Source organism: Osmerus eperlanus, chromosome 3 (genome assembly GCF_963692335.1).
Source record: "Osmerus eperlanus chromosome 3, fOsmEpe2.1, whole genome shotgun sequence".
Taxonomy (NCBI): domain Eukaryota; kingdom Metazoa; phylum Chordata; class Actinopteri; order Osmeriformes; family Osmeridae; genus Osmerus; species Osmerus eperlanus.
In genome coordinates this window covers 5,961,553-5,972,728 of record NC_085020.1, presented here as the reverse complement: position 1 = coordinate 5,972,728, position 11,176 = coordinate 5,961,553, and the positions used below count along the sequence as shown (strand labels likewise).

General features: G+C 54.0%; 1 protein-coding gene across 1 annotated transcript in view; it reads right to left on the bottom strand.

Annotated features, from left to right (window-relative positions):
- The window catches only part of bmpr2b (bone morphogenetic protein receptor, type II b (serine/threonine kinase)), a 45,726-nt gene that overhangs the window by 2,956 nt on the left and 31,594 nt on the right, over window positions 1-11,176 (bottom strand). The window contains exons 4-14 of the mRNA XM_062456770.1: window positions 8,375-8,482; window positions 7,899-7,990; window positions 7,570-7,800; window positions 5,921-6,029; window positions 3,925-4,085; window positions 3,600-3,747; window positions 3,258-3,394; window positions 2,949-3,121; window positions 2,258-2,598; window positions 1,891-2,105; window positions 675-1,701 (exon numbers count right to left, since the gene is read on the bottom strand). Of these exons, the coding sequence (XP_062312754.1) occupies window positions 675-1,701; window positions 1,891-2,105; window positions 2,258-2,598; window positions 2,949-3,121; window positions 3,258-3,394; window positions 3,600-3,747; window positions 3,925-4,085; window positions 5,921-6,029; window positions 7,570-7,800; window positions 7,899-7,990; window positions 8,375-8,482 (2,742 nt within the window). The remainder of the gene's footprint in view (window positions 1-674; window positions 1,702-1,890; window positions 2,106-2,257; window positions 2,599-2,948; window positions 3,122-3,257; window positions 3,395-3,599; window positions 3,748-3,924; window positions 4,086-5,920; window positions 6,030-7,569; window positions 7,801-7,898; window positions 7,991-8,374; window positions 8,483-11,176) is intronic.

Here is an 11,176-nt window from a genome sequence, read left to right as displayed (position 1 = left end):
GAAAAAACAAGGAAGAATCACACTCTGACATTTCCAGATCAAACACGCCCTTTCCAACAAGCCAAAACCCTGGAGGCAGTTTGAGTTTGAACACAAATTCTCCTTGATTCCCCCCTGGTTACAGCCCCTTTACGCGTGTGTGTGTGTTTAGAGTAAACACTTCCTGGCACCCTGGGCGATCATGTCCAGCTAGTTCCTGTTGTGGTTCTGCATCAGAGTTGGCTCTGGCCCACACACAGCCATCAGCGCAGGATCTCCACACTCAGCACACTAGCCCTCAGCACTGAGGCAGAACATTCTGGAAGCCTCTTATCAGTCAGTACACTGGACATTCTACTGTCGCAAGGGAAGGAAATTCCAAAGTTGTGAGTGTTGTGGGCGAGTCTTCCTCTGCAGTAGAGGCTAACCCCCAGAACATTGTGTCTATATTCATGTCGACTTGATGGGCTTGTGAAGACTAGCTTCCTGGGTGATCTCTATCACAAAGTCAAAATAAAGCCTGTCTCCTTACCTCATTACACACACGCGTTCACACACGTGTACACACACACACGGAGGCACACACACACACACGGAGGCACACACACACACACGGAGGCACACACACACATACACGGAGGCACACACACACGGAGGCAAACACATACACGTGGTTCAGTCCTCTATGGCCTCACCTGAGGAGCTGTCCAGAGAAGAGGCGGACAGGTCCAGGGAGTTGGGCCTCTCAGGCCTCCTGGGTTTAGGCTTCCTCAGCTGGTCCTCGCCCTGGGCCTCTGGATCTGGGGCTGCAGCTGGGGAGAGGACTGAGGCAGGAACAGAGACTGGGACTGAGGTTAGGGTGGGCGCTGGGACTGGGGCTGGGGCAGAGGCTGGGACTGGGGCAGAGGCTGGGGCAGAGGCTGGGACTGGGGCAGAGGCTGGGGCAGAGGCTGGGACAGGGGCAGAAACTGGGGCTGGGGCAGAGGCTGGGGCTGAGGCAGAGGCTGGAACAGGGGCAGAAACTGAGGCTAGGGCAGAGGCTGGTGCTGGGACTGGGACAGAGGCTGGGGCGAGGGTCTTAGCTCGGGCTGGTGGATGGTAGTTCTCCCCTCGGAGAGCCAGTCCGAGTCCTTGAGCATCGTTGTAGCTGTTGTTGTTGTTGTTGGAGTTGGTGCGTCCCGCCAGATGATTGGCTGGCCTCTGGTGGTCGCGTGCGGCGGGCTGTTCCCTGCGGAGCAGCGGCTCGTGTTCGTCGGGGCTGGAGTTGATGTTGATGTTCAGTCGGCCGTCATCCCCGCTCAGCTGGTTCTGCAGCAGCACCCCCTCCCCCCTCTCCCCCGCCTGGGGCCCAGCCGGGTTACTCGTCCCATACGGCCCGGCAGCCACCCCGGCGTAACCGTTGACAACCACGACCGCCGCCCCGCTGCGTACTCCTGGGGGCGGAGCGTTGTTGCTCATGGTGACCAGGTGAGGCTCGCCCGCCGGGGCGATGGTCAGCGTGTTCATCTTGGCCACGCCCGTCTCCACCTGGCGCAGGTTGGACTTGTGCTTGCCGAATTTGAGCCTGGAAGCGGCGGCTTCCTTGGCCTTGGCGTGCAGGGGCAGGCTGGTGGGGCGCTTGGGCAGGTTCTGCTGCTTGGGCAGGGGGTACATGGAGGCTGGGGGGTCTCCCAGACCGCTGGCCCCAGCCCCGTAGTCACTCTGGGACCCAGAGCCTGTCACCTGAGGAGAACAGAGACCGTGGAAATACTGGGGTTCACGTTTCATCCGGTGTTTATTTCCGAGTCATCCACAATAATCAGCAACACAATATTCACTTGGTATTGATGTGAATCTAGCAAGGTGACATCCATCTCTGTGTCTCTCCAACCCTCCATCCCCTCCACCACCCACCCTCCCTCCGCTCCTCACCTCTGCGGCCAGCTTGATGAGGGGGTAGAGCAGGCTGGAGCTGCCCTGCGCCAGGGGGTCTGGAGCGCTAAACTGCTTCTGAGAGTGTTCCATCAAGTTCTCATCAGAGCTCTCCTTCAGGTTCTTGTCCACCTCTTTCGGGTCCAGCTTGGTGGTCTCCAGGTCTTCCTCTGTCAGCTGCAGACATACCGGCATGCCTGAAGTCATAGCGCCACCTAGATGGACAGGAGTTAGAACAGCAATTACATTTTTTAGTCACATACAACAGAAAAAATCTCCCCAGCCACCAGCATCGCCCAAACAGCTTGGAGATGACCCGCCTTGTTAAAGGGCAAAACGGACACAATCGTTGGGGTGGACCGCGTACCTGTGTCCTCTGAGTGTCCGGACTCGGAGATGGTGGTCATGATGGTGGAGGGGGTGAGGCCGGTGGTGGAGAGGCTGGCCCCGCTGCTCTCCGGGCTGGGCAGCCGGGCTTGAGCCTGCAGCTGAGCCTGCTGCCTCTCGTAGTTGATGGAGTTCCGGTTCTTCTCCGGCGCGACCCCGCCGCTGACCCCCGCGACCCCGTCCGCGCCCACGCTGACGGACGTCCCGGAGGTGGAGCCGTCGCCGGGCAGGTTCTTGACCACGCCCTCGTGGTCCTCGATGTAGGAGGACGAGGAGTAGTCGGGGCCCACCTTGGGGGTCCGGCGACTGTTGGAGATGTTCCTGATTGGAGGAGAGACAGGAAGTAGGATGAGACATGGGTCTGAGTGTAGGGAGTATAGGTCATGGATCACTGATTAGGTGATTTTAGTGTGCAATCAGAATACTGTATCCTGTAGACGATCAATGATTAGGTGATGTGTGTTTGGTCAGAATACTGTGCTGACCAATAGACGACCATTGATAGGGTGATCTGTGTGTAGCCCACTAGAGTCATCATGACTCCAGACGATCACTGATGAGGTGATGTGTGTGTGTACCTCAGGCTGCGCAGGCTGCTGGTCAGACTAACGTTTTGATTCCCGACGACAGTGACGGGCTAGGTGCTGTGTTGTGCGTGTGCGTGTGTGTACCTCTCGTTGTGCAGTGCGGTGCTCATGGGGTTGAGGGTGGGGCTGACTGACTTGTTCCTGTCCCAGATCATCAGCAGCTCGGCCATGCGCTCCTCGGCACACTGGGCCGTCAGGCGGGCCTCGGCATCCTGGTCCCAGCAGTCCTCCATGGTCTCCTTCAGGGAGCGCACCGCCTGGAACACACGTCGCCCCCGTTCACATGACATCCTCTGTCTCTGGGTGTCATCGTCATCAGGCCGTGTGTGCTGGCAGGACCACACGGGCGCGCTCACACATATGCTCACACACACACACACACGCGTGCCTCACCAGGCTGTTCTCCTTCCAGGCTTCAGGGAATTTGGGTCTCTGTTTCTCTCTGGACACCAGGACCTGCATGTCCTCAAACGAGGGATGGTTTCCTGCCTCCGCCTGGAACGCCATCTGGTACTCTGGAACTGTCTCTCCTGCGAGGGGGGAAGGGGAGGGAGGGAGGGAGGGAGGGAGGGAAAGACAGGTGCGTTTGATGATTCAGCTTTCATGGTACACTGACTACACATGCTTTTCACCCCTGCAAAGCAAATTAAATTAGGCACACATATTGGAATAACATTCCACTGCAGTATTTTCCACCAGGATGTGTGTGTGCGTGCGTGTGTGTGTGTGTCTTACCCGGGAAGAGGTCTGTGCAGCGCATAAAGGTCTCCCAGTAGATAAGGCCCACAGCATACATGTCCACCTGCTTCAGGGCCGACTCACAGTCCCTCAGGTTCACCGCCCCCTCCAGAACCTCGGGGGCCATGTAGCGGATAGTACCCACCTTGGGAGGGGGGGATAAAGAATGAAAGGGTTGAAAGGCAAATTCATCCCAAAAGAATATAAGAGCACTCAGAATACTCTAGAGAACTACTAGAGAACCTCCCTCCCCTGTTCTCTCCTCTCCTCTCTCCTCCCTCCCTCCCTCCCTCCCTCCCTCCCCCTACTTCTCCCCTCTCACCTCGCTGATGGCTGCGTTCTCCTCCTCTCCAGGCCTCACCAGCCGGTTCCCCGTCAGCTTCATGGACAGGCCGAAGTCGCTGATCACACACGTCCCGTCGTTCTTCACCAGAACGTTCCTGCTGTTCAGGTCCCTGTGCGACACGGCCGGCTTGTAGATGTCTGGGAGAGAGAAGGAGAGAGAGGGAAAAAGAGAGTAGAGGGAGGACAGAGATCAGAGCGAGATCACCCTCTGCAACTCCCAAACACAACTGCAGACCGAAGCAGTAGCTGTAGCTACATCAACTGTCCACCAGGTGGCACTCTAACCCCTTTCATTCTCACAGCCCTCTTGAGTCTCTGTAATCCCTCAGGTACGCCCTCCTCCAGTTCCACCAGACCCAATCCTTTCTCTCCCCTCCCCCTGCCAGCAGCCCTGCAGCAGGCTGGGTTGTGTGTGACACACTCCAGACCAGTGGGCTGGAGTGGGGGGAGACAGCCAGAGAGACTAATTGGCCTCAGCGTATCTGCGGTTCACCCTCTGACGCTTTTAAATGTGACACCCAGAAGGGGAGAGCTTGGGTAAAAAAAAAACATTGTCGCACAATCTGGATAAAAAATATTCAATTACGAAATATCTTGCTTTTTTGTTCACCAGTACCATTAATGGTGTACAACTGTACATCTTGTAAAGAAGTCTGTCAGGACGAGCAGTTCCTGCTTCCTGGTTTCACCAGTAGATGAAAGACCGTCTCTTCTGTGCAGACAAACGTCCTGGGACATATGATACAGGCCAACGCAAACACACACGACATCTCTGTCTCACACACACCACACACCCATGCATGATGCTCTCTGTCTCACACACACACACACCCATACATGATGCTCTCTGTCTCACACACACACACACACACACACACAGACAGACACCCATACATGATGCTCTCTGTCTCACACACACACACACACACACACCCATGCATGATGCTCTCTGTCTCACACACACACACATACATACGCACAAACGCAAACGCAACCAATGAGACACTGAACACCAACAGAGACTACATCCCGTCATAAACAATTAATATGACACAGTTCACATGTACTCATGCACTGTAGCACATGTGCTACAGTGCCAGTCAGCCAGCCAGCCAGTCAGTCAGAGTGTAGATTTGACCCAGATGTTCACATTAGCCCCCCCCCAGGACTATGTACACCCCCCCCCCCCCCTCCCTGTCTTGTTAGTAGTGAAGGCCTGCTGGAACAGACGTCACCATGAGCTCCTTCCCAAGGCTCCTCTCCCAGGAGCCCTGTCACTACAGGCTACACAAGCATCAGGTCTGATAACCAACACACACACACCCACACACACACCATGGCATTTTATCACACAGCGGTTTCTGTATGGAGAAATGGTTATGCCCGATGCATTCTTAGCACTGTGTGTTTGCATGCAGACATGGAGAGAGTAGGCCTGGTGATTTAAGCAGCATGAAGCTGAAGCCAGAGAGACAGAATGGGGCTGTCTGAACAAGCAAAGAGGGTGAAGGTGTGTGACAGTAGACAGTGGGGGTGTCTCCTTTGTGTGTGTTTGTGTGCCCACGCTTGTGTGAGTGTGTGTGTCCCATTTTACAAGCCTGTGTGTGTGCTCCATTGTGTGTCTGTCTGGGCGTGTGTGGGTGTGATCCTGTGTATGCAAGAGTGTGTGTGTGTGTGTGTGTGTGTAAGCTTGTGTGTGTGTGTGTGTGTGTGCATGCGTGTGTGTGTGTGTGCGTGCGTGTGTGCGTGCGTGTGTGTGTGCGCGTGTGTGTGTGTGTGTAAGCTTGTGTGTGTGTGTGTGTGTGCATGCGTGTGTGCGTGCGTGTGCGTGCGTGTGTGCGTGCGTGTGTGCGCGTGTGTGTGTGTGTGTGTAAGCTTGTGTGTGTGTGTGTGTTGTGGTGGTGCATGGGTCGTGCTGTGTCGCGTGAGCCTGAGCCTGCAGGGAGCAGGAGACTGGATGAGCTGCTGTCGGCCTGGCTCACTCGTGTGCAGGTAGGCCACGCCCCTGGTGACCGAGTGAGCCAGGCGACAGCAGCTCATCCAGTCTCCTGTCTGCAGGCTCAGGTAGCGACACAGAGACCCCTGCAACAACACAACACACACACACACATCAGCACACAGCACATGTAGGGCCTACAGAAACACTACACGGTGGACATCCCTGGTGGTACTGGACAGAGGAGATGATGAGGGTCAGCTATGTGTGTCTAGACAGACAGTGAACAGACGATGAGCCGGGCCGGGGAGTACGGGAGATGAGCTAAGACTGAAAGGGTCCACAGGAACAGGCAGGACCGAATCATTTGTGCAGCTCACACGCATGCCTGGGACCCCCGGCTAGTCTGCCCGTCTGTTGTCATGGTGACAGGCATGCTTGGTAATGGGTAATGTCTGAGTGAGGCTGCTCTCTGTTGGCCCATCACACAAGACTTTATACTGAACACCGGGCTTCAATTACACACACCACTGCGCGCACACACACACACACACACACGCGCGCTACACACACGGACACACACATGCAGGTACAGATGACGGCACACAAATGCACCAGTCACCAGAGCGTACGGAACAAGCTTTTCTGCGATGAGAAAAACAACTTAATAAAAGGGACACCAACATTCACTGCTGCATTGTAGTCTAATATGGTGATTACTGCTAAACCAGTTCTTCCACGGCTACATGTATCCGTGTAATTCAGTTATTTGTCTGAGGAAGCAGGTTTGACTGTGAGCAGTATGCTGGACAGGTAATTACACGTTGCATTCTAATTGGAAGGAATGCTGCAATGCTGTGGCTTGGTTGAAAACAGTAATTTTACACAACGATGTTTGTGCGCAATGTGTATGCACACAATGTGTATGTGCGCGTGTGTATGTGTGTGTGCGGGGGAGGAGGGGGAGTGTTGGACAGGAAAGAGAACTCAAGGCGCCACACTTGCATACACAGTGGGGTTACAATAACACGACTAATCTGGTGGGAAAGAGGGAGGAGGGAGGGAGGTAGAGAGAGAGGAGGGAGGGAGAGAGGGGAAGAAGGGGTGAAACAGAGACAGTGAAAAAAGACAAAAAATGAGAGAGAGAGAGAGAGAGAGAGAGAGAGAGAGAGAGAGAGAGAGAGAGAGAGAGAGAGAGAGAGAGAGAGAGAGAGAGAGAGAGAGAGGGGGGAGGGAAGAAGAACAACGGAGGAAATAAGAGAGGTAGAGAGGAAAGAAATGAGAGCCAGGAAGAAGGTTGGAGGGAGTAAGTATGAGCGATGGATGGCCAAGGGGAGAGGGAGACGGAGGGAGACGGAGGGGAGGAGAAAACCGAGAAGATAACGTGATGAGAGAAACTCAAGCAGAGCTGTGGTCAGAGCTCCATCCTGCCCACGGACAGAAATACCGTGTGGGAGGGCAGAGGGACAGGAAGACTTCTATTCTGGCCTTGCACTCAGGGGAGACAGGCGGAGGAGAGGATGATGAGCAGGCCGAAGGAGGAGAGGGGTGGGGGGAGGGATGGGAAGGGCAGGGCAGGAACCTGGAGCTATGAACCACAGCTATGAACCACATCATCACAGAGGTTTAGGTCTAGCAGGTAGGGGCCTGGTTCTACGACCCCATGCCCAGGGTTGGGGTACGTACGTGGGGGTAATACTCCATGACCAGCAGATACTCCATGCGCCCGTCCGTGGTCATCCTCTCGTCGGCCACGATGAAGCGTGCAATGTTGTCGTGCTCCAGCAGGGGGACCCGGTAGATGGAGCGCTCGTTGACGTAGTTCTGTCGGTTGGCGTAGGTGAACAGCTTCACAGCCACCGGACGCTCGTCCAGAGAACCCTTGTACACCGAGCCGTAGCGTCCTCGGCCAATCAGCTGAGACAAGGAGAGCGAGAGAGAGGGATGTTATTGGACAGGTGAGAGGCCCGCCTCCCCGCACACCCCTGGGCAGTGTTGAGGCTGTGAACTCTGACCTCCAGCAGCTTCAGGCTGTCTAGGTCCAGAGAGGGCTCCGACGCCGCCGCCTCCATCATGTCCATGTTGTGGAGCCCCTGCTTACGGTCCCCTGTGACACACACACACACACACACATACAAACACACGGATATGCACACACACACATACACACACACAGATATGCACACACACACACATACAAACACACGGATATGCACACACACACGTACACACACACAGATATGCACACACACACACATACAAACACACGGATATGCACACACACACGTACACACACACAGATATGCACACACACACACATACAAACACACGGATATGCACACACACACGTACACACACACAGATATACACACACACACACACACACACATATATACAAACACACACTGGTAGTCAGATCACAGCATATGGAACAAAAAGTGTGTCTCCCGCGGTCATACTACATTTCCCAGCATCCTTCGCAGCGTCTTACCGGTAAGCATGCGGTAGCCAAAGAAGAGTGCTGCGATGAGGACGACTACTATGGAAACCGAGGCCAGGGCGATGACGATCGTCTCCTCGTGGTACAGCGGCCGGGGGTCTGGCAATGACATCATCACAGCAGGGTCAGGTGACGGGTCACATGATCACATAAATAACAACAAGGAATAAATAATGGATCTTCACAAGAGAACCGACCGCCTTTGGGTCCTTCTGAGTGTGGATGAACACAGACCAAGACAATAAGATTCAGTAGTATTAAGTATTAATTACAATACAGACCACATGGGCGACCCTTCTAACCAAACAGCCATTCCACCTGTGTGTGTGTGTGTGTATGTGTGTGTGTGCGTGGGTGGGTGGGCCAGAGGAGGGGAGCAGCCAACTGATGCAACACTGCCTGTACAACCACATCTATAGGGAAACGGCTCTCCATGACAACAAGTCAGCCCACTGCTTACATACTGCAGACATGACAATATATCCTGGTGCAGTATGTAGCCTTACAGTAGCCTGACATGGCATGCTGCCAGCTCTGCTACAGAGAGACTGATGGTAAACCCTGCTTGTGGTTCCTCGGTTCCTCGGTTTCAGCAAGTACTGAACTTCCAGCTTTAGAGCTAAGCCTTGATGAATCACAAAAATGTCTGAAATATTCAGACTGTGAATCAATGTGGGGAAACTCCTAATTGCATTCACTCATTTCCCACTCCCACTCAAGACTTTCACTCATTTCCGTTCTGTTTTTGAACTCTGAAGAAGTCGATTTTAGGACTTCTGAATATGGTCAGAAGTTGTGGAAAAAATACACAACAAAATGTATCAGGAAAACCCCCCAATGCCAATGTTCTTTTGTCAGATGAGATTGCTGGCTTCTAAAGCTCTCTCCTTCGACCACACACACAGGCATGCACACACACAGGCATGCACACACACAGGCATGCACACACACAGGCATGCACACACACAGGCATGCACACACACATCATACTCCTTCCATACATGCCCCAGTAAAGGTTGAGATTTCTCACTGCAGATCAATAAATATATGATTTTCTCCCCAGTAATACATCAGCCTGCCTCCTGGATCACTTCACATACAGCAGGACATGGTGCATGCACGAAGAGAGAGGGATGGGGAAGAGAGAGGGAAGGGCAGGATAGTGGAGGGGGGGGGGGGGCGAGAGAGAGAGAACGAGAAGAGAGAGAGAGAGAGAGGCGGTGAGGGGCAGACAGGCAACTGGCAGTTGCAGGGAAGTATGGAGACCCCCCGTTCCCCTAACCCCCCCCCTCCCTCTCTGTTCCCCCCCACCGCCCACCACCGCCCACCACCACCCCTCTCTTTATCTCTGCTGCAGCCTCACTGTTTACTCCTCATGGAGCCAGTGGTGCTTGGACTGGAGGCTGCTTGTCTGCACAGCCCTCCCCTCCCACTCCTCCTCCTCCTCCTCCTCCCTCACCCCTCCTCTCCTCCGAGCCCCACTCTGATGTCCACCCATCCATTTTCAGCCGTGACTCTCTCCCTTTCCCTTCTTCCCTTCTTCCCAGTGCGACACGCCCTCCGGTGTTCCTCAAACCTATCTCTCTTTCGCTGTCTCATTCGTTCCCTTCCCTGTCTTTTGTTCTCTCTCGTCGTCCAGGTTTCTGCTATGTCAGCACTCTCGTCCGTGCTCTCCCCCCTCTTTTCTCCCCCTCCCTCCGTCTCTTCTATCCATCCTATGGTGGGGTTGGAGCAGGTCTGGCTGCTCTCTCTGGTTCAGGAACCTAACCCCCGTGTGCGTTTGTGTTAGGTGTGCGTGTGTGTGTGTGCAAAGATAGGAAAGACAGAGGAGGCTCATGGAAGAGGGGGCAGAGAGAGAACGAGAGAGTTACCGTATCCCAGGGAGACGGACAGGCGATGGTGATACGACTCCCTCCCACACACACGATTCTTTAGCAAACGCACACACACACACATTTGCATGACTACAGAACTACAGATAGCAATCGAATAAATGATGGTTGTGCACACTGTCTAGGTCCCTCTTGTAGAGCATGCCTGCAGACAAAATAGTTCTAGACTTCTATTCCTAGTTCTAGTACTAATCTTCTAGTGCTAGTCCTGGTTGTAGTCCTCTAGCACATCATGTGAGCATGGGAGTCTCTTCTTTCCACCCAATACTTTGACTTGATTGCCTTGACTAGACCAAGCCCAGCTATGAACTAAACTTCTAACTAAATGCAAGAACATCAAGCAGTATTCCCACAACAACACACCATTCTGTTGATGAATAATTCTGCCTGCTCCAGACTCCAGCAGTACGGGGACGTGCAGAAGCCTGAGAGGGGAAACATCGGCCTACATTCTCCTACTGGAGACCAGACGCTGTGTGTGTGTGTGTGTGTGTGGGGGGGGGGCTGTAGATGGATACAGCTCAGTCAGTTGTAGAGCATTTGGACTGCAGATGGAAAGGTCAAAGGTTCAAATCCCTCTCCATGGATGAAAAGTGTCTCGTAAATGACCACATGACATTTCATTTCCCATCTCTACTGCGCTTAATCAAACAGGCCGGACACTCGCTCAGGGGGAAGATTAAGGGGAAGGCCTGAAAAGTGAAGTTAATGAAGAAATCAGTTAAGTGGAACGAGCCAGAGAGTGAGTCTGTGCACGCCACACCGTCCCTCCACCAGCAGAACACAGAGACAGCCCTGGTGCAGGCCGGGCTACCATGGCTGACCTAAATAGCAGCTCTATTGTAAATGCGCGCACACATACACACACAAACAGACAGACACGTACACAGAGACACTGTCA